At 45.0% G+C, this 23,789-nt stretch overlaps 2 protein-coding genes across 2 annotated transcripts in view; one reads left to right on the plus strand and one right to left on the minus strand.

Annotated features, from left to right (window-relative positions):
- Nucleotides 1-23,789, minus strand: part of LOC141058931 (uncharacterized) — a 95,316-nt gene that overhangs the window by 26,408 nt on the left and 45,119 nt on the right. The window lies entirely within an intron of this gene.
- On the plus strand, nucleotides 233-22,673 carry LOC141058952 (uncharacterized). Its single transcript, XM_073555162.1, has 5 exons — nucleotides 233-250; nucleotides 301-424; nucleotides 508-605; nucleotides 804-894; nucleotides 21,441-22,673. Exons 1-5 carry the CDS (start codon nucleotides 233-235, stop codon nucleotides 22,628-22,630), a joined length of 1,521 nt encoding a protein of 506 aa, XP_073411263.1. The 3' UTR covers nucleotides 22,631-22,673.

Genomic DNA, 23,789 nt, shown 5'->3' on the forward strand with positions numbered 1-23,789 from the left:
AAATAGGCTGGGTCATGAAGGGGTTAATGTGTCTCTCCATAACCAGGATTACACAGTGGTGAAGAAGACCTCTAGTGATCGCTGTCAGGACCCTGTGTCTGAGGGATGGGGAAGACCCCTGAGCCCAATCACGGGGCCTCCACCTCACCCCCTGATCCATGAGGACATCAATGACCAGAAGATCCTAGAACTCATCTACAAGATGATTGAGCTGCTGACTGGAGAGGTGACAATGCTGGGACATTATACAGTAACACTATGAAGGGATCGGGGGGATGACGGTATCATTGTATGTGTCAGGTTCCTATAAGGTGTCAGGATGTCGCTGTCTATTTCTCCATGGAGGAGTGGGAGTATTTAGAAGGACACAGAGATCTGTACAAGAACGTCATAATGGAGGTTCCCCAGCCCCTCACATCTCCAGGTAATAGACAGGACTAAATTCACACGGCCTATAATTATCTGTATGTAGAGAATGAATTCAGTCCCTGTATGTGTTTCCTCCAGATCTATCCAGTAAGAGGACAACACCAGAGAGATGTCCCCGTCCTCTTCCTCCACAGGACTGTAACCAAGAAGATCCCAGTGCTCCTCAGGATCATCAGGTAGATGGAGAGAAGGTGTCAGGAGATCTCCCCTATGATGTGTAGACGGCTGTGAAGGTCTTGTGCTCAGTCTTGTTTTATCCACCAGTATTATATGTTTTATACTTGTGTAATGAGAGCGGTGGAGATGGCAGGATTAGAGCTGATCATAGATGGGACTTCTCCATCTGTCTGTGACTTTTACAATATTTGTTTCAGGGTGAAGATCTGACCCATATTAATCCTACAGAGACATATGTGAGGGGTGATGAGCGGTGTAAAGAGGAGATTCCCACATATGACTACCCAGGTGAGTAGTAACCACTGAATGCAGAGAAGACACAGATTCCTCTCAGTCACCAGCTGTGGCTACTTTATCGGTGGTGTAGTCCGGCCATATTACCATGATCACCATGTTGCCTCTAGTCCACAACATTCTCCTCCACCCAAAACTGTCCAAATGACTTTGGGCATTGAAAGCCCTTTTCTATAGAACTTACAACCTGGAGGATCCACCTACCCCCTGGGATTGGTGTGAGGGTGATCCCTTAAAGCGAGATCTATATGGTTGCTTGTACCTGACCCAATATAGGCCGAGTGCGCGCTTAAAGGGTCACACTGAACGCAAAGTTAGGCCGGGATCACACTACTGTGTGTGATGCAAGAAACTTGCACGAGTCTCTCGCATCAACACCCGTCGCTGCCGCCGCTACTTGGGACTGGAGCTGCGGCTGCATGGAAATCCTAAAGTTTATTCTCAAGACAAAGAGACAGGAATTAGACAGGTAACAGCCAGAGCCTTCTAAACTATGAAGTCAAATGACAGCGTACGTAGAATGTGCTGACAAGATAGAAAATCACTTGTAGAAAAGTATGCTGGGCCTGTAAGAGAAAGCGGAGGGTAATGATGCTGTTGGCTTCCTAGATCCCTGAGATCTTATCGGATGAATCTCCCTTCTGTGCTGCTGAATGTCTCATGGTCACTAGGGATGAGCGAGTCTACTCGTTAGGATTTGGTACTCGGCGAGTAATACGGTACACGCGGTACTTGAATCCTGGCGATTATTTTACAACTCGCCTCTCCAAACTGTGTGGCTGATGGCTGTAATATACATTTATTCACGCCTGCAGGAGATGTGTTGGCTCCAGCCCTGGTTTCATGGATTCACTCCACGTCATACATTACATTGTTTTTGATCCTAAGGAATTCAGATTACTGCACAATCTCTCCTAAAATGGGGAGCAATATTATTTTCTCTAATCTTCTGCTCAGGATTCATAGTAGCTCCAATGGTCCACCATAAATGAGTGCAGCTCTGGTTTACTGTTGTTTAATCTGTGTAACGGGATCTTCCTATCTCGGGTACCTCTTTCAGTACCACCCCGTGTTTCCGGAGGTCCACTCTGCTTTGGCTGGCGTCTGAATGAAGGACGCAGGCTGGAATTCCTTGGTTACATGGGTGCATATAAAAGATCACTGCTTCTCCACGTATTACCAGTCTGACAACACTTTACTCACAGGACACAGAATATATCACACAGATACAGAGGGCAAGCCAATAGAAAAGCGGCTGGCCAGACATACATTACAATAGCCGCAGGTGGCCGGAGCCTGCCGATATTTACTGCGGGAATTACAAAGGTGGGGGGGAGGGCGGTGGCTGGGCGCAGCCTGTGGGCTGATGCATTAGGGACATGCATCTCCCATGGAACCTATTATACATACATATAACTGCACAACATATTCTGGGTGCTGAGTGGTTCCGTAACACGGCTCCCCTTTTCAGCGACGCGATCGGCATACACAGTCTGATCCTTAACAGATCGGTTTGGGGATGACCGAAGTTTATGGGTTTGGTACAAGTTCCATTTGTCGACTTAGTCCATTGGCGTTACTGTTTTGTTTGCCGGGTCTGTAGTGGATGGTGAAGTCCAGAAGTTGTAGGGCTAAACTCCACCGCAGCAATCTGGCGTTGTCTCCGGAGACCCGATTAAGCCAGACGAGGGGATTATGGTCCGTTAGGAGGGAAAACTGTCATCCATACAAATATGGTTGCAACTTTTTGAGTGCCCATACTACCGCCAGGCACTCCTTCTCGATGGCCGCATAGCTTACATCACGGGGCATTAGTTTCCGACTCAGGTAAGCCATCGGGTGTTCTTGGCCGTCCGGCCCGACTTGGCTCAGCACTGCCCCCAATCCAAACATAGAAGCATCTGTGTGAACCAGGAAACGTTTAGTTGGATCGGGTGCGGCCAATACAGGGGTATTGGTGAGGGCGTCCTTTAGTAGGCGGAAGGATTCCTCACACTCTGGGGTCCAGGTTACCTGGCGGGGTTGGTTCTTACGGGTCAGATCAGTGAGGGGCTTGGCTACGCTGCTGTAATTGGGAACGAATTTCCTGTAATACCCCGCTGTCCCTAGGAACGCCATGACCTGGGTTTTAGTGCATGGGGTGGGCCATTTGGCTATGGCCTCAATCTTGGTTGGTTCTGGTCGCTGTTTCCCACTTCCCACCCAATGCCCTAAATACTGAACCTCTGCTTTGCCCACGTGACACTTGTTTGGGTTCAGGGTGATTCCGGCCTGGTGGATCCTGTCCAATACTGTCTCTAGGTGATTTAGATGCTCTTCCCATGTCGAACTGTAGATGGCGATGTCGTCCAGGTAGGCACAAGCATAGTCCTGGAGACCATCCAGAAGCCGGTCAGCCAGCCTTTGGAAGGTCGCCGGGGCATTCTTCATCCCGAATGGCATAACTCGAAACTGGAATAAGCCGAACGGGGTGACAAATGCCGACTTGGGAATAGCATCAGGACTACAGTCATGGCCAAAAGTATTGACACCCCTGCAATTCTGTCAGATAATACTCAGTTTCTTCCTGAAAATGATTGCAAACACAAATTCTTTGGTATTATTATCTTCATTTAATTTGTCTTAAATGAAAAAACACAAAAAGAATTGTCCTAAAGCCAAATTGGATAAAATTCCACACCAAACATAAAAAAGAGGGTGGACAAAAGTATTGGCACTGTTCGAAAAATCATGTGATGCTTCTCTAATTTGTGTAATTAACAGCACCTGTAACTTACCTGTGGCACCTAACAGGTGTTGGCAATAACTAAATCACACTTGCAGCCAGTTGACATGGATTAAATTTGACTCAACCTCTGTCCTTGTGTGTACCACATTGAGCATGGAGAAAAGAAAGAAGACCAAAGAACTGTCTGAGGATTTGAGAAACCAAATTGTGAGTAAGCATGAGCAATCTCAAGGCTACAAGTCCATCTCCAAAGACCTGAATGTTCCTGTGTCTACCGTGCGCAGTGTCATCAAGAAGTTTAAAGCCCATGGCACTGTGGCTAACCTCCCTAGATGTGGACGGAAAAGAAAAATTGACAAGAGATTTCAACGCATGATTGTGCGGATGTTGGATAAAGAACCTCGACTAACATCCAAACAAGTTAAAGCTGCCCTGCAGTCCGAGGGTACAACAATGTCAACCCGTACTATCCGTCGGCATCTGAATGAAAAGGGACTGTATGGTAGGAGACCCAGGAAGACCCCACTTCTTACCCCGAGACATAAAAAAGCCAGGCTGGAGTTTGCCAAAACTTACCTGAAAAAGCCTAAAACGTTTTGGAAGAATGTTCTCTGGTCAGATGAGACAAAAGTAGAGCTTTTTGGACAAAGGCATCAACAAAGTGTTTACAGGAGAAAAAAAGAGGCATTCAAAGAAAAGAACACGGTCCCTACAGTCAAACATGGCGGAGGTTCCCTGATGTTTTGGGGTTGCTTTGCTGCCTCTGGCACTGGACTGCTTGACCGTGTGCATGGCATTATGAAGTCTGAAGACTACCAACAAATTTTGCAGCATAATGTAGGGCCCAGTGTGAGAAAGCTGGGTCTCCCTCAGAGGTCATGGGTCTTCCAGCAGGACAATGACCCAAAACACACTTCAAAAAGCGCTAGAAAATGGTTTGAGAGAAAGCACTGGAGACTTCTAAGGTGGCCAGCAATGAGTCCAGACCTGAATCCCATAGAACACCTGTGGAGAGATCTAAAAATGGCAGTTTGGAGAAGGCACCCTTCAAATATCAGGGACCTGGAGCAGTTTGCCAAAGAAGAATGGTCTAAAATTCCAGCAGAGCATTGTAAGAAACTCATTGATGGTTACCGGAAGCGGTTGGTCGCAGTTATTTTGGCTAAAGATTGTGCAACCAAGTATTAGGCTGAGGGTGCCAATACTTTTGTCTGGCCCATTTTTGGAGTTTTGTGTGAAATGATCAATGTTTCGTTTTTTGCTCCATTCTCTTTTGTGTTTTTTCATTTAAGACAAATTAAATGACGATATAATACCAAAGAATTTGTGTTTTTGCAATCATTTTCAGGAAGAAACGGAGTATTATCTGACAGAATTGCAGGGGTGTCAATAATTTTGGCCATGACTGTAAGGGGAATCTGCCAGTAGCCTTTGCATAGATCGATGGTGGTCAAATACTTTTCCCCCGCCAGCCGGTCTAACAACTCATCCACACGCGGCATGGGATATGCATCCGTCACTGTTTTCTCATTGAGCTTACGATAGTCTACACAAAACCGTGTAGTCCCATCCTTCTTGGGCACTAACACTACTGGGGATGCCCAGGGACTATCTGACTCTTCAATGACCCCTAAACGCAACATCTCTTGTATCTCTTGTCGCATCCCCTCTCGTACAGATTCAGGGACGCGGAAGGGGTTTTGTCGCAGGGGGGTCTGATCCTGGGTCTCAACCTTGTGTTGTGCCAGGCGAGTGTACCCTGGTCTCCCCGAAAACATCCTCTGTCGCTGCCTCAACAACTCCTCCGCCTGCTGTCTCTCCCGGGGGCCTAGGTCTTCACCCAAGTGTACCTTGTCCCATGTTTTAGACTAAGTCCTTTCCCCTAAGACATCCGGCAAGGGAAGTCCGGCTAAATCCTCTTCTTCAGGTGCACAGATGGCCACTACCTCTTCAGGGCGCTCCCGGTAGGGCTTCAGCATATTCACGTGGAACATGCGGATAACCCTGGGGTCGTCACAATCGGCGACATTATAGGTTGTGTCGGCTATTTTCCCCACTACCTGGTAGGGCCCCTGCCATGCAGCTTGGAACTTCTGCTTAGTGGGCTCTAACACCAGGACCTTCTATCCTATTTCCAAGGTGTGCTCTCTGGCCCTCCGATCGTACCATACGCGCTGGCGCCGCTGGGTCGCCTGCATGTTCTCACGTAAAGCCTGGGTCAGCTCCTGTAGGCGGTCCAGGAATTCCAGCACATAGGGTACAATAGGTACCCCGTCTATGAGGCCCTCCCCTTCCCAGTGTTCTAGCACTAAGTCTAGGGGTCCCCTTACCCGTCTCCCGTATACCAGCTCGAACGGGGAGAACCCCGTCGATTCTTGGGGCACCTCCCGAGAGGCAAACAGGAGGTGTGGCAAGAATTTCTCCCAGTCCCTGTAGGTCCTGGTAAAAGTCCCAATGAGCTGTTTTAATGTCCTGTTAAAGCGTTCACACAACCCATTGTGTTATAAATGAGTCACCGGAGGAGGAAAAAACAAAAACACAAGCTAAGTCCAGAAAACCGGAGAGGTTGGTAACTAGCGGATTGCAGACCCCTGATCCTATTCACCACAACTAACAGTAGCTGTGGGGGGTTCCTGCGGTGCCCTAGACCCCTCGTCACAGCCGGAGAGCTAAATAAGCCTAAAGAAAGAAAGGGGAAATCTAAACTGCCCCAAAGCAGACCCCAAAGCAATAGACAGCCCCCAACATGTATTGTCGATGAAAAACAGATGAAAACACAAACACAGACAGAAAGACAGGCTGGGCAAACGATGGGGCCCAACTAACTAGATAGGAAAGGACAGAAAAGATGCTGGCTGCAATCCGTAAAAAAACCCTGCCAAAAATAATGTCCAACACGTCTGATAGAAAAGGCCCTGAAGTCACTAGACTTCAAAATCACTATATCAGCCCTCAGGTATATTCTGAAGACAGAGCAAAGAGATCAACTGATCAGAGACAAAAATGGAGTTCAGCCCGTCCCAACCAGGGCAGGCTGAACACAGACACTAAGTAAACGGACAAAATCTCATGAAAAAAATAGCAGAGCAAAAACTTAGCTTTTAGTAGACAGGAACTAAACTGGATGCCAGAGCTCAGAGCAGAAAAGATCACCAGCAACCCTGCAAGGACATCGGCTGCCTTATATCCACTCAGAAATTCCGGATGTCCAATCACACAACACCTGTTCAGATGACAGGTTCTTCCCATCCAGATCAATTTCACTACCTCCTTTCAATGGAGGGATCCAATGGCTGGATATCCTTAAAGACAAAAATGTCCAGGAAGGATGGGAAATCTTGAAAAATGAAATTCTCAAAGCACAATTGTTAACAATTCCGAAAAGAGGGAAGAATAGGAAGCATTTAAGGAAGCCAGGATGGATGAACACAGAACTTAAGCACATGCTAAAAAGGAAGAAAAAAATGTTTATAAAATGGAAAGAGGGAGGCATATCTAAAGAAGAATATAATGCTGTCTGCAGAACCTGCAGGGCACAAATCAGATTAGCTAAAGCTGACAATGAATTGAGGCTTGCAAGAGATATCAAAAGCAATAATAAAGGATTTTGGGGATATGTCAAAAGTAAAAGAAAAGTCAAAGATGCTATAGGATTTTTACAGGTTGAAAATGATGAAATGGTAAGAGAGGATGTTGAGAAGGCCGAACTTTTAAATTCCTATTTTGCATCTGTTTTCTCTCAGAAAGGAAATGTGACATCAACTGTTCTTCACTGTCCTATTAAGGGAATAGAAGAATCCAGGATATATATAAACAGAAAGATAGTGAGGAAACACTTAGCTAACCTAAATGAATTCAAGTCTCCAGGTCCAGATGAATTACACCCCAGAGTACTGAAGGAGATAGCAGAAGAAATTGTTGAACCCCTCTCCATAATCTTTGAAAATTCTTGGAAAACAGGAGAAGTTCCAGAAGACTGGAGAAGAGCAAATGTTGTTCCTATCTTCAAAAAGGGGAAGAAGGTGGACCCAGGCAACTATAGGCCGGTGAGTCTGACTTCTATACCAGGAAAGATCTTTGAACAAATTATTAAACAACATGTATGTCAATACCTGGATAAGAATGAAGTGATTAAACAGAGTCAGCATGGGTTTGTAACTAGTAAGTCATGTCAGACTAACTTAATTTCCTTCTATGACGGAATCACTGATTGGGTGGATCAAGGAAATGCTGTAGATATAGTATATCTTGACTTCAGCAAAGCATTTGACAAAGTATCTCATACAATCCTTATTGAAAAAATGACTAAGTATGGAATGGACAAGGCAACTGTTAGGTGGATTCATAACTGGCTTAGTGATCGGACCCAAAGAGTGGTCGTAAATGGCTGCACATCCAGTTGGAAGAATGTCTCAAGTGGGGTACCACAGGGCTCTGTCCTGGGCCCTGTATTGTTCAACATCTTTATCAACGATTTAGATGAAGGAATTGAGGGTAAACTGATTAAATTTGCTGATGACACAAAGCTAGGAGGGATAGCTAATACTAGAGAAGAGAGAGAGAGGATTCAAAAAGATATAAATAAACTGGAGAAGTGGGCAGCAACTAACAGAATGGTTTTTAACAGGGAAAAATGCAAAGTACTACATCTGGGCAATAAAAATGAAAAAAGCAAATACAGAATGGGAGGAATAGGCCTAAGCAACAGCACATGTGAAAAAGACTTGGGTATACTAATAGATCACAGACTGAATATGAGTCAACAGTGTGATGCAGCAGCAAAAAAAGCAAATGCAATTCTAGGATGTATTAACAGAAGCATACAGTCTAGATCACGTGAAGTCATTATTTCCCTCTACTCCTCTTTGGTCAGACCTCATCTGGAATATTGTGTCCAGTTTTGGGCACCACATTTTAAAAAAGACATCAACAAACTGGAGCAAGTTCAGAAAAGAGCAACCAGAATGGTGACCGGTCTGCAAACCCTGTCTTATGAGGAAAGGTTGCAGGATTTGGGATTGTTTAGTTTGCAAAAGAGAAGACTGAGAGGAGACTTAATAGCTGTCTACAAATATCTAAAGGGCTGTCACATTGTAGAAGGATCAACTTTATTCTCATTTGCACAAGGAAAGACTAGAAGCAATGGGATGAAACTGAATGGGAGGAGACACAGATTAGATATTAGAAAAAACTTTTTGACAGTTAGGGTGATCAATGAGTGGAACAAGCTGCCACGAGAAGTGGTGAGTTCTCCTTCAATGGATGTCTTCAAACAGAGGCTGGACAGACATCTGACTGGGATGATTTAGCGAATCCTGCTTTGAGCAGGGGGTTGGACCAGATGGCCCAGGAGGTCCCTTCCAACTCTACGATTCCATGATTCTATGATTCACCAGCAGAGGGAGTTCATCAGACATCAGAAGTGAAGGAGAAAATGAACTCATAACAGTACCTCCCCCTTGAGGAGGGGTCACCGAACCCTCATCCACGCCACCAGGGTGATCAGGATGGGCCCGATGAAAAGCACGAACCAATCTTTCTGCATGAATGTCGGATGCAGAGACCCAAGAATTATCCTCCTGGTCATAACCCTTCCATTTAACTAAATACTGGAGTCTCCGTCTAGCTAGACGAGAATCCAGTATCTTCTCAACCTCATATTCCACATTACCTTCAACCAGTACACGGTCAGGAGGTGCCACCACAGGAACTACTGGCTCAACAAGCCTCTTTAACAGAGACTTATGAAACAAGTTATGGATCTTGAATGTAACATGAAGAGCCAATCGAAAAGAGACTGGATTAAGAATCTCCTAAATCTTGTAAGATCCAATAAATCTAGGTTTAAACTTTGGAGAAGCCACCTTCATAGAGATATTCTTTGAGGACAATCAAACCATATCACCCACCTTAAACCGGGGACCAATGGTCCTATGCCGGTTGGAAAACCGCTGGGCCTTTTCCTGGGAGAGAGACAACTTATCCACCACTTGGTCCCAGATCTGGTGCATTCTCTCCACCACAGTGTCAACACCTGGGCAGGCAGAAGACTCCACCTGCCCTGAAGAGAATCGAGGATGAAACCCAAAGTTACAAAAACAAGGTGACATCAAAGTGGCAGAACTAGCTCTATTATTTAAAGCAAATTCGGCCAAGGGCAAAAATGAAGCCCAATCATCCTGATCAGCAGAAATAAAACATCTCAAATACGACTCCAAGGTCTGGTTTGTTCTCTCCGTCTGCCCATTGGTCTGAGGGTGAAAAGCAGAGGAGAAGGACAACTGAATTCCCAGCTTGGAACAGAAAGTCCTCCAAAATCTAGAAACAAACTGAATTCCTCTGTCAGATACAATGTTCTCAGGGATAGTGCAAGCGAACCACCTGTTGCAAAAACAAGGGCACCAACTCTGAGGAAGATGGCAACTTAGGGAGTGGTACAAAATATATTCTCTAATATGGTCCATCACAAATCACCCAAATAACAGTCATTCTCTGAGAGACAGGCATATCGGAGATAAAATCCATTGAAATATGGGTCCATGGCCTCCTGGGCACCGGCAAAGGCATCAACAACCCACTAGAGCGAGAACAAGGATTAGCCGGGAGCAAGTCCCACAAGACTGCACAAAATTCCTGACATCACGAGACAAGGCGGGCCACCAAAAAGACCGACTCACCAAATCTCTAGTACCAAAAATACCTAGATGACCAGCCAATGCGGAGCAATGAACTTCAGACATTACTCTCTTCCTCCACTGGTCAGGAACATACAATTTTCCAATGGGACAACACTCAGGTTTGTCCTCCTGAAACTCTTCCAGAGCACGTCTCAAATCGGGCGAGATGGCAGAAAGAACTACCCCCTCACCTAAGATGGTAGCAGGCTTGGTCACAATAGGAGAATCAGCAAAGAAACTCCTAGAGAGGGCGTCTGCCTTGACATTCTTAGTGCCCGGAAGAAAAGAGACCACAAAATCAAAACGTGTGAAAAACAAGGCCCTCCTAGCCTGTCTAGGATTCAAGCGTTTGGCCGACTCCAGGTAAATCAAATTCTTGTGGTCAGTAAGGACCACAACTTGATGTTTAGCTCCCTCCAACCAATGTCTCCACTCCTCAAATGCCCATTTCATGGCTAACAGTTCCCGATTCCCCACATCATAGTTACGTTCGGATGGGGAGAACTTTCGGGAAAAGAAAGCACAGGGATTCATTTTAGATGTTACAGGATCTTTTTGGGACAAAACAGCTCCTGCACCAATCTCAGAAGCGTCCACCTCTACCTGAAACGGGAGTGAGACATCAGGTTGCCGCAAAACCGGAGCAGAAGTGAACCTTCGCTTCAGCTCCTGAAAGGAAGAAACAGCCTCCGGAGACCAATTCAGCACATCAGCACCCTTCTTAGTCAAATCAGTCAATGGTTTGGCAATACCAGAAAAATTAGCTGTAAATTTACGATAAAAATTAGCAAAACCCAAAAACTTCTGGAGGGGCTTCAAAGAAGTGGGCTGAACCCAATCATAAATGGCCTGTACTTTGGCCGGGTCCATTTCAATAGTTGACGGAGACAAAATAAATCCCAAAAATGAAATCCTCTGTACCCCAAAAAGGCATTTCGATCCCTTGACATACAGGGAATTCTCCCTCAAAATCCGGAACACAGTCCGAACATGTTCCACATGAGAGTCCCAATCCTTGGAAAAGATCAAAATATCATCCAGATAGATGATCAAAAATTTATCCACAAAGTCTCGGAAAATATCATTCATGAAGCACTGGAAGACAGAAGGGGCATTAGTGAGCCCGAAAGGCATCACCAGGTACTCAAAATGTCCCTCCGGAGTATTAAACGCTGTCTTCCATTCATCCCCATGCTTAATGCGAATAAGATTATACGCCCCCCTGAGGTCAAGCTTGGTAAACCAGCAAGCACCTTTAACTCTGGAGAATAGATCAGAAATCAGGGGTAACGGATACTGATATTTAACAGTAATTTTGTTGAGGGAACGATAGTCAATACAAGGCCTTAATGAACCATCTTTCTTGGCCACGAAAAAAAACCCAGCACCTAAGGGTGAAGAGGATGGTCTAATATGACCCTTCTCCAACGACTCCTTAATATAGGATTGCATAGCCTCGTGCTCGGGTACAGATAAATTGAAAAGTCGACCCTTGGGAAATTTACCCCCAGGGCTCAGCTCAATTGCACAGTCATAACTCCTATGAGGAGGCAAAGACGCAGACTCATTCTCACTAAATACATCATAAAAATCAACCAAATAGTCTGGAACATCATGCGACTGGGGAGAGGTGGAGAAAACAGGAGCGTCACTAAGGGCACACCGACAACCCCAACTCACCACAGACAAAGATTTCCAATCCTAAACTGGATTATGGATTTGCAACCAGGGAAACCCCAGAACAATGGTATCATGCAAATTATGCAACACCAAAAATCTGCAATTTTCTTGATGGTCTGGGGCGACCCGCATTACCACCTGGGTCCAAAACTGAGGTTTATTCTTTGCCAAAGGAGTAGCATCAATACCCCTCAAAGGGATAGGCGTCCGCAGAGGTGTCATAGGAAACCCACAACATTTAGCAAAATCCAAGTCCATCAGGTTCAGAGCTGCTCCCGAATCCACAAAAGCCTTAGCGGAAAATGTGGACAGGGAGCAGATCAGAGTAATTGCCAGAAGAAACTTAGGTTGAACACCACCCACAGCAAATGTGTGTGCAAAACGTTTCTCTCGCTTAGGGCAGACAGAAATAATATGAGAGGCATCTCCACAAAAAAAACACAGCTTATTACGCCTTCTGAACTCCTGACGTTGCGCCCTAGACAAAACTCTATCACATTGCATAGGTTCAGACATTTGTTCAACAGGTGGCAACACCTCTCGTGCGGTTTTGCGTTCACGCAAACGCCGATCAACCTGAATGGCTAATGACATAGAATCGTCAAGACCAGAGGGAACAGGAAATCCCACCATAGTATCATTTACGGTTTCTGACAAACCCTTCCGAAAGAGAGCTGCCAAGGCACCATCATTCCAGGTAGTAAGGACCACCCACTTTCGGAATTTTGGACAGTACACCTCTGCAGATTCCTGACCCTGGCTCAATGGCAACAGGGCCTTTTCAGCCTGATCAATAGCATTAGGTTCATCATACAACAACCCCAAGGTTTGAAAAAATGCGTTCACATTAGTTAGAATAGGATCATCAGGTTTCAAAGAAAACACCCTATCCTGGGGATCGCCGCGCAGGAATGAGATGACAATTTTAACCTGCTGCGCGGAGCTCCCCGATGAGATAGGCTTCAAGGCAAAAAATAATTTACAATTATTCTTAAAATTCAAAAATTTAGACCGATCCCCAAAAAAAACATCAGGAGTAGGGATCTTTGGTTCAGCAGCATGTGAATGAGCAAGATAGGCGGAAATTCCCCGCACTTCAGCAGTGAGCTGCTCCACACGATCAGACAATTACTTAATCTCCATTGAGAAAAAATTACCCATACGGCCACAGAGAAATAGAGGAAAAAATATACACAAAAAAAAAAATTCTGACACTTTTTTTTTTATACAATTCTCTCCTGCTATTGAGTACCCTAGAATCTGCGGTATGGCTGGTGATTCAGTTATGAATGAGTCACTGGAGGAGGAAAAAACAAAAACACAAGCTAAGTCCAGAAAACCGGAGAGGTTGGTAGCTAGCGGATTGCAGACCCCTGATCCTATTCACCACAACTAACAGTAGCCGTGGGGGGTTCCTACGGTGCCCTAGACCCCTCGTCACAGCCGGAGAGCTAAATAAGCCTAAAGAAAGAAAGGGGAAATCTAAACTGCCCCAGAGCAGACCCCAAAGCAATAGACAGCCCCCAACATGTATTGTGGTGAAAAACAGATGAAAACACAAACACAGACAGAAAGACAGGCTGAGCAAACGATGGGGCCCAACTAACTAGATAGGAAAGGACAGAAAAGATGCTGGCTGGAATCTGTAAAAAAAACCCTGCCAAAAATAATGTCCAACACGTCTGATAGAAAAAGGCCCTGAAGTCACTAGACTTCAAAATCACTATATATCAGGTATATTCTGAAGACAGAGCAAAGAGATCAACTGATCAGAGACAAAAATGGAGTTCAGCCTGTCCCAACCAGGGCAGGCTGAACACAAACACTAAGTAAACAGACAAAATCTCATGGAAAAATAGCAGAGCGAAAACTTAGCTTTTAGTAGACAGGAACTAAACTGGATGCCAGAGCTCAGAGCAGAAAGGATCACCAGCCACCCTGCAGGGCATCGGCTGCCTTATATCCACTCAGAAATTCCGGATGTCCAATCACACTCCACCTGTTCAGATGACAGGTTCTTCCCATCCAGATCAATTTCACTACCTCCTTTCACCAGTAGTGGGAGTTCATCAGACATCAGAGGTGAAGGAGAAAATGAACTCATAATACCATTGGTTTGCGGGTGGTACGGGGTGCTTTTAATGGACTTTACGCCACAGTTCCACTTCCACAGTTGGTTGGTCACCTCTGCTGTAAACTGGGTACTCTGGTCCGAGATAATCGCCCGAAGGAAATCCAACCCATGAGAAAACCTGGAGCAGGGCGGCCGCCACCGTCTCTGTCAGTATGTTAGGTAACGCAACCGCCTCTGGATACCGTGTGGCATAATCTACCACTGTCAATATATACCTTTTCCCTGACGGACTGGGTTTGGCTAACGGCCCTATCAGAAATGGTTCCTCCACAATGGGGAGGGGGCGTAATTTGGCCTTGCATCGATCCCCCCTCTTGCCAATGCGCTGGTAACTGTCACAGGTCTGGCAGTACTGACGAACATCATAGGTTACCCCCGGCCAAAAGAAGTTTTGTGTCAGACGATGCCTGGTGCGACTGACGCCGAAGTGCCCGGCTAAGGGTATGTCATGAGAGATTCGCAGTAACTCCTGCCTATACTTCTTGGGAACTACCAGCTGTTGTTTTATAGTGGAGCTCGTCCCTGTGTGGTGCTGCTCTGTGATCCGGTAGAGGAGTCCCTGCTTCCATACAAACTGTTCCCCTTCCAAGACCCCTCTCCCCTCCTGTGCCTTCCCACGATATCCCTCCAATGAAGGATCCTTAAGTAACTCCCTCTTAAATTCATCTGGGGTGGCCCAAGAAATGTGTCTGGCTATGGGAATACGTGTAGGGCTGGGATGTCTTACCTGGGCCTCCTCTGAGTGTGATTCCGCCTCCGCAGCTCGAGCTTGTCTCCGGGTGGTCACAGGATATGTCTCAGCCAGAGGGGAAACCGAGAATGCAGACAACATGGGCCCCAAGTCGTTTCTCAGCAAGACGTCTGCAGGCAAATCCTCCATCAAGCCGACCTCAACAAGGCCATCCCCGACTCCCCAGTTCAGGTGAATCCTGGCAGTGGGCAGTCGATGTATAGCTCCCCCTGCTACACGGACTGCCACTGTCCGGTCCATCTTCTCTTGGTCCCGGACGAGATGAGGCTTCACAAGGGTCAAAGTTGCCCCGGAATCTCTTAGTCCCTGCATACATTTCCCATTAACCCACACGACCTGTTGATGCTGTTGTCGATTATCTGCTTGGGCTGCCTGCACAGGGTCTACTTCATGCAGCACTTCCTCCATCTCTTCCACCCCTTGATTAGTCGTAGCCCCCAATGCTAGGTCAGGTTCGCCTTGGTAGCAGTGTACAGCAGCCCGGCTGAAGGTAGCTGTTCCCGCCTTTGGCCACTGGGTATGCTGAGTCCGGTTGAGACATTGTCTTTGCAGGTGGCCCAGCTGACGGCAGGTATGGCATCGCGCCCCAGGGGGACTGTGGTAGGCCGGGTTTCTAGCTGGTCCCCCTACAATCTTCGGTGGTTTGGGGCCCTCCAGGTCCATGGGCGGGCCCCTAGTAACCATCTTTGATCCAGACAACTGAGGCCTCCTGGCATCATGATGTTCATCGGCCAGACGAGCGGCTTCCTCCAGAGTCGTGGGCCGCCTGTCCCGAAGCCATTCCTGTGTCTCGGGGGTTAGTCCATTAAAGAATCGTTCTAACAAGAAGAGCTGGAGGACGTCCTCCTTAGTGGTTACTTGGCTCCCTTGTACCCACTGTAGCAGTGACCGCCGTAATTTACAGGCCCATTCAGCGTGGGTATCGGTTACGCATTTTATAAGTCCACGGAACTTTTGGCGGTATGCCTCTGGTGTCAGCGCTTACCGGGCCAAGATCACTTCTTTGATCCGCTCATAGTCCATACAGTCCTCATCAGGTACCGTGCGATAGGCGTCCGCTGCCCGGCCTGTCAGCTTGCTGGCCAGAATCTGAACCCGTTCCTCCGGCTTTACTTGATGAAGGGCACACTGCCGCTCAAAGTCCTGCAGAAAGCCATCAATGTCTTCCTCTGCCTCCCCCCAACTGTCGGAAGGCATTATATTGGATCTTTTTGTGGCTTACTGTTGAAGGTACCTGGTCGAAGGCCACAGCTTCCCCTGCTCGCTGACTCTCCTCTCTCCGCTCTGCCATCTCCATCTTGGCCAGCTCCACTTTGGTCCGCTCTGCCATCTCCATCTTGGCTATCTCTATCCTGGTCCGCTCGAACATCTTTTCCTTCAGATCATTACGCACATCAGCCATCACCTCTCGTATGATCTCTACTGCAGGGTTCGGGCCATAGAACGCCAGTCTGTTCTTTACCTCCCTCTGGAATTCAGTCTCCTCCACATTCACATTGGGGGGCGCTGCACTGTCGTGTTCCATGATGGCTGCTATCAAATCCGCTTTTGTTTTGTTGCTGGTGATCAACCCTCGGGCTTCCACCAGATCTTTTAATGTAGTCCTCTTTAACTTCTGGTAGTTGTTTTCCATTCATTCCTTTCCTCCTGTAGAAGGGGTATCATATCCCACCGCTGCCACCAGTGTAACGGGGTCTTCCTATCTCGGGTACCTCTTTCAGTACCACCCCGTGCTTCCAGAGGTCCACTCTGCTTTGGCTGGAGTCTGAATGAAGGACGCTGGCTGGAATTCCTTGGTTACATGGGCGCATATAAAAGATCACTGCTTCTCCACGTATTTCCAGTCTGACAACACTTTACTCACAGGACACAGAATATATCACACAGATACAGAGGGCAGGCCAATAGAAAAGCGGCAGGCCAGACATACATTACAATAGCCGCAGGTGGCCGGAGCCTGCCGATATTTACTGTGGGAATTACAAAGGTGGGGGGGAGGGGGGTGGCTGGGCGCAGCCTGTGGGCTGATGCATTAGGGACATGCATCTCCCATGGAACCTATTATATATACATATAACTGCACAACATATTCTGGGTGCTGAGTGGTTCCGTAACACGTAACAATCTGTATTTGTAGTTTTCAGTTAATGAGATTCTCGTGCTCTGGGGCGGGGCTGTGGGTGGGGCTCTGGGGCTGGGCTGTGGGCGGGGCTTTATGTGGAGCGCTGATTACATATTCATCTGTATTGGCTTATGACAGGTCGCTGATCCCTCACTGACCTGCCCCCATTATTACATAATGCATATAATAGCATTGATATTATTGTTGATAATGCCTATAATATTGTGGCTATTGTGAGGCTTAGAAAAAAAATTACATTCAGCAAAATGACACCAGCGGCGCCTGTCCAGTAGCCTCTATCTCTTACTTATAGATGCTACTGCGCAGGCGCCGCCATCACCGGTGACATTTTGCTGGTTGGCACTATCTTCTCTGCTTTCCATATCCCAAGGATTGCCTTGCTCATCGCCCTTTAACACCATTACATGAATCTGGACTTACACTGGGACCCCTAGGCTTGGACCATGGTGTTACCTGCTATTCTGTGGTGTTAGATGGCAAGAAGACTAGTCAGGTATCTGGGTCAGAACCAGAAGGCCAGAGTACAGAATCAGAAGACACAAGAGTAGTCAATAAACGGGCCATGGTCACGGCAGGAAACAAATACACAATCTGCAAGCTGAGCACAGAGGACTGAACCAGAGGAGAACAGCGCTGTATCTGGCAGATTCCGGCCATGTGCTTTGCGCTTTAGTAGGGTGTGGTACTTTCCAATTGGCTGAAGTAGGGAGCAGATTACTCCAGCTGGACAGCAGGAACAGATCCCAGATGAGATTGGACACACCATATGCAGAAGCCCTAATATAACTAAATGACAGAAAACCAGAACAGTCGTAATCCCCATAAAGTGATTCCATTTTATAAATTAATTCACTGAGGGTTATAATCTATACAAGCGTGGTCAAAATTGTTGGTACCCCTTGTTTAATGACAGAAAAACCCACAATGGTCACAGAAATAACTTGAATCTGACAAAAGTAATAATCTATCAAAAATCTATGAAAATGATCAAATGAAAGTCAGACATTGCTTTTCAGCCATGCTTCCACAGAATTAAAAAATAAATAAAACTCATGAAATTGGCCTGGACAGAAATGACTAGACCCCTTTAGGGAACTTATCCAGATGTGTATTGAGCACCTTCAACCCACAGGTGCTTCATAGAAGTTTATAACGTAGAGTTGTCGAAATAAAAAAAATAACATTTTTCACAAATAATTCATTTTTAGCCCCATATTTTGCATTTTCATAAGGGTAACAGGAGAAATTGCTCCATACAATTTGTTGTGCAATTTCTCCTGAGCTCGCCGATACCCCACATGTGGGAGAATACTACTGTTTGGGCGCATGGTAGAGCTTGGAAGGGAAGAAGCGCCATATTGGAGAGCAGATTTTGCTGGAATTGTTTGTAGATGACATGTCAAATTGTCAGAGCCCCTGACATGTCTAAACAGTGAAAACCCCCAACACGTGACCCCATTTTTGAAACTAGACCCCTAAGGCGCTTATCTAGATGTGTGGTGGGATCTTTGAACCCCCAAGTGCTTCACAGAAGTTAATTACGTAGAAACGTGAAAATAAAAAATCATATTTATTTTTTTTTAAAAAAGATCTTTTCACCTTCCAATTTTTATCCAAAGGGTAACAGGAGAAATTGGACCGCAAAAGTTGTTGTGCAATTTGTCCTGAGTATTCTGACACCCCTTATGTGGGGGTAAACCACTGTTTGGGCGCATGGCAGAGCTTGGAAGGGAAGGAGCGTCATATTGGAGAGGAGATTTTGCTGGAATTGTTTGTGGGTGACATGTCACATTGTCAGAGCCCCTGAGGTGCCAGATAAGCATAAGCCCCCAAAAGTGACTGCATTTTACCAAATACTTCCCTAAATGAATTCTTCTCGTGGTGCAGTGAGCATACTGACACCACAGCTGTTCCATAGAAAATTATACCATTGGCCAGTGAAGAAAAAATAATTACATTTTTACCACTAAAATGTTGTTTTAACCCCAGATTTTACATTGGAAAATAGGTAGATAGGTAAATGGTCACTACACTCATAGATGAATTTGCAGGGGGGTGTCATTTCCAATTTCCAGAGGGGTGTCATTTCTAAACTGTGGTCACTTCAGGGGGGATTCTGCTGTTATGACACTTTGGAAAGCCGCTAAGTGCCAGAACAACAGAATCCCCCCTGAAGTGACCCCATTTTGGAAATGGCACCCCTCTGGGAATTCATCTATGGATATAGTGACCATTTTCACTACATGGATGATTTCCAGAAACACGTAGTGGAAGTTTTAGAGTAAAAATTGCAAAAATGTCATTGTAGTGCCCAATATATTGTGCCCAGCTTGTGTCTCTGGAGACCTCCCCCACCTACCCCCTGAAATTGTTAAGTCAGCTCTACTCAAATGTGTCTGTCACTAAATAAACCAAATGCTTGAATGTCAAAACAGTTCAAAAACGTGGTTCTGTGTGGAAGATTGTAAAGCAGTCATGGAGGCATAAGGCTGGCAATGATGGGCATTGTGGGTAATAATAGCGGGGCTCATGCCTCATTCCTCTCTAGGAACATACACGACATCTTCTCTGGGGGTTCTTTCTTGTTTCAGTTACTGGGATGAGTGCAATAAAATGTCGCTCAGTGAGTCTTCTGACATTTTCAGATTCTAAAGGATTGGCGGGGACAAAATTTTCAAAAACAAGATTTTCAGTGACCTTTTCCTGATAATCAAGGAACATATCTGCATTTCTGGATTTTTTGTATAACACAAAAGAATTATATGTGGCCACCTGAAACCAATACATGACTAACTTGTTATACCAGATATATGATTTTCTTGACACCTGGTATGGCTGTAGAACCTGATCTGCAAGGTCCACCCCCCATATATTTGTTATAGGCAATGACAGACACAGGTTTTGGAGTAGTGGATCCCTGTTGGTCTGCAGTGGCTCTTGTGGCATCTGTGTGGACCGAGCTCAGGATAAAAATATCTTTTTTATCCTTATACTTAAGGGCAAGCAGCTCTCCATTGTGTAAAGCCCCTGACTGCCCCTTTCGGAACTTTTTGCTGACCAATGATTGTGGAAACACCTGACAGTTTTTGCGAATGGTCCCACAAGCCCCTTATGTTCAACAAGACTTTTAAATGGAGGTATGCTGGTGTAGTAGTTGTCAACATATAGATTGTAGCCTTTTTGTAAAAATGGAGTTATCAGCTCCCAAACGATTTTTCTGGATGTCCCCAGATAAGTAGGGCGTGGCTTGAACAGGGCGGTTGGACCAATAGGACCGAATGCTCATTTCTTTATCAAGCCCCATAGCGACTGTAAGTCCTAAAAATGTTTTCATTTCTAGGACATTAGTTGGTGTCCATAAATGTGACCTAGCATAATAGGATCGTCGATTCTGGCTGATGAATTGGGACGCATATAAATTTGTAGGACAATATGCTCTAGCAAGCTATCTGTCAGAAGCAAATTAAAAAAATAATTGGTCCAAAATGTTCCACCTCCACATTTATACCAGGAATGGCATTAAAATTAGGGATGAATGGAGTAGCCGAATCCGAAGCCTCCCATCTGGGAAATGCTACATTAAGAGGCAAAGCCCCTTGGACATTGGTGTGCGGCAATTCACGAGCACTAGGGACAGCGCTAGTACTGGGCATTGTTCCCTGAGTTGGAGACATTTCTCCAGAAGCGTTATTTGTCCTTTCTTGTTGTACTGGTCCCTTGTATGTGAGGATGGACCAGAATCACTGCTCATTTCTGAGCTATCACTGTCGCTGCTACTAAAGCCCTCGAAATCCACATCGCCATCTGACACTGCACTTTCTTCACTGTCAGAACATAAAAGTGCATAAGCCTCCTCTGCACTATAAAACTGACGGGTCATTTTATTCGTTTTTATTAATTTTTTTTCTGGAATTAGAAAACTCTTGACATGACTGACATGACTCAATTATTGGGGAGACAATTGAGTAAAGCCTAATTCTTCAGCCTAACCCTAACTTTAGAGTAAACCCTAACTTTAGCCTAACAGTAACCCTAACAGTAACCGTTACTTTAGCTCCAGCACTAACCTTAACTATAGTACTAACTGTAATCTACCTTATCTGTTTTTCTATTGACAAATGATGGACCTGAGTGGGAACTTGTTTTTTGTGAGATGAGAATTGGTATTACTTTCGCCTACATAACACTGATTGGTTTCTTTATATTTGATATTTGGGAGGCAGAATGAACAAACAGTTGAACACCGCACACTACTGGTTCATCCAACAAGGTTTTCTATTAGACTGTGAACTGTCATTGTCTTGGTAAATAATTAAAGTTTTTTACATAGCTTGCTATTTTTATGGACAGTTTAAGTAGAAATGTTCAAAAATATAAAACTCAAGGATATTTTATTAAAAAATAATAATTGTTTTTTATCTTAGCAGATGACTGTACCAGGAGATCAGAGGGACAGCTGACATGTTCAATTTTTAAATCTGATGATCTAGAGATCCTACAAGATACAACTGAAGTGATTGCCATTACTCCAGATATATCATCATCCATTCACAGCAAAGATCTGTCATCTGATCCTATGAAACAGGTCCCAACACCTGATTTATTACTGACTACTAAGGAAAGTCAAAGTCTCAAAAGAGGCATTGAAATACAACCTGCTCCTAAAGCAAAGAACTCATTTTCATGTCCCGAATGTAGGAAATGTTTTAACAAGAAATCTCATTTTGTTACACACCAGAGAACTCACACAGGGGAGAAGCCTTTTTCATGTTCAGAATGTGGGAAATGTTTTACATGGAAATCACATTTTGTTACACACCAAAGAACTCACACAGGGGAGAAGCCTTTTTCATGTTCAGAATGTGGGAAATATTTTAACCGGAAAGAGAATCTTGTTAGTCACCAAAGAACTCATACAGGAGAGAAGCCTTTTTCATGTTCAGAATGTGGGAAATGTTTTACTCAGAATTCAAGTGTTTTTACACATCAGAGAATTCACTCAGCAGAGAAACCATATTCATGTTCAGAATGTGGGAAATGTTTTAACAAGAAATTTCATTTTGTTACACACCAGAGAACGCACACAGGGGAGAAGCTTTTTTCGTGTTCTGAATGTGGGAAATGTTTTAACTGGAAATCACAATTGGTTAATCACCAGAGAACTCACACAGGGGAGAAGCCTTTTTCCTGTTCAGAATGTGGAAAATGTTTTAACCAGAAAGCGCTTCTTGTTAGACATCAGAGCAGTCACACAGGGGAGAAGCCTTTTTCCTGTTCAGAATGCGGGAAATGTTTTAACCAGAAAGCGCTTCTTGTTAGACATCAGAGCAGTCACACAGGGGAGAAGCCTTTTTCCTGTTCAGAATGTGGGAAATATTTTACACAGAAATCACATTTTGTCAATCACCAGAGAACTCACACAGGGGAGAAGCCTTTTTCCTGTTCAGAATGTGGGAAATGTTTTAACCAGAAAGCGATTCTTGTTAGACATCAGAGAAGTCACACAGGGGAGAAGCCTTTTTCCTGTTCAGAATGTGGGAAATATTTTAACCGGAAAACGCTTCTTGTTAGACATCAGAGACGTCACATAGGGAAGAAGCCTTTTTTATGTTCATAGTGTTGGAATAGTTTTAACCAAAATTGAATCTTCTTAAATGGGTTGTCTCTTGTCATTCCTCATGTTTGCTGACAAAAGGATAATACTAAACTTTATTAATTCCAAATGTAAAACGATACCCATAATTCACCCCCTGAAGGTTAGTCAATAGATGACTAATAGAAAAAACATATACCCCACAGTTCACTATATAGGGTGAGGTGAAGTATAAACACTCACTCTCCAAGCCTCTCACTTCTACGGGTTTCATCGTCCTCACCAAAAGCGACTCATCAGGAGACTATTTAGCATTGACCTATATTCAAGCGAGACGAGACAAAAAATAAAAAATAAAATCATGTATCATGTTATCCGAAACAGTCAGAAAACTAGCCACATATTGGCAGATCCTCAAACTATATATTTCGTAAGTTTATAAGCCACTCCAATGTCAGGAATAGATAGTATGTGAAAATACAGTATAATTCTTGTTTCTCCTATAGGGACTGCCCTAGTTTGGTAATGTAACTGCTGTTAATTAGTAGTGCAGACAAATTGTCCTAGACTAAACTCAGTCTTCAGACGGCCCAATATGGACCACTCAGGGAAAACTTACCTGCTCCAAAGTTCATTAGCAGCTTCTAACTAATGGCCATGCTGCGGTCTGTCAGGGAATGAGTGCAATATCGTTATAAAGGCTAGGGATATGTGCAGTCATAATGTCTGGGAGATCTGTGCCATTATTTAGTATGAATATGGAAATTATCTCTGAAAGTTAAGTGTTCCCTGAGCGGTATATACGGTATTTTCACATACTATCTATTCCTGACACTGGAGGGGCTTATAAACTTACACAGTATATAGTTTGAGGTCTGGGGTCTGCCAATATGTGGCTAGTTTTCTGACTGTTTTGGATAACATGATACATGATTTTAGTTTTTTGTTTTTTTTGTCTAGCCTCGCTTGAATATAGTTCAATATTAAATATTCAATGAATCCAATGAATATTCATTTCTCTTAAGTAGTGGTACACGTGACCGCCAACAGCAGCAGGAAGTCGGTGGCTGACACTGCGCGCTACTGAAGAGCAATGAATATTCTCCACAATCTCCGATGAACAGTCCCGGTGAGTACTCCAGCAGCTGTGCTCTGCTATTGAGCAACGCCTGAGGTCCCTGCC

Source organism: Dendrobates tinctorius, unplaced genomic scaffold (assembly GCF_039654945.1).
Source record: "Dendrobates tinctorius isolate UK_male_01 unplaced genomic scaffold, ASM3965494v1 ptg000221l, whole genome shotgun sequence".
NCBI classification, from domain to species: domain Eukaryota; kingdom Metazoa; phylum Chordata; class Amphibia; order Anura; family Dendrobatidae; genus Dendrobates; species Dendrobates tinctorius.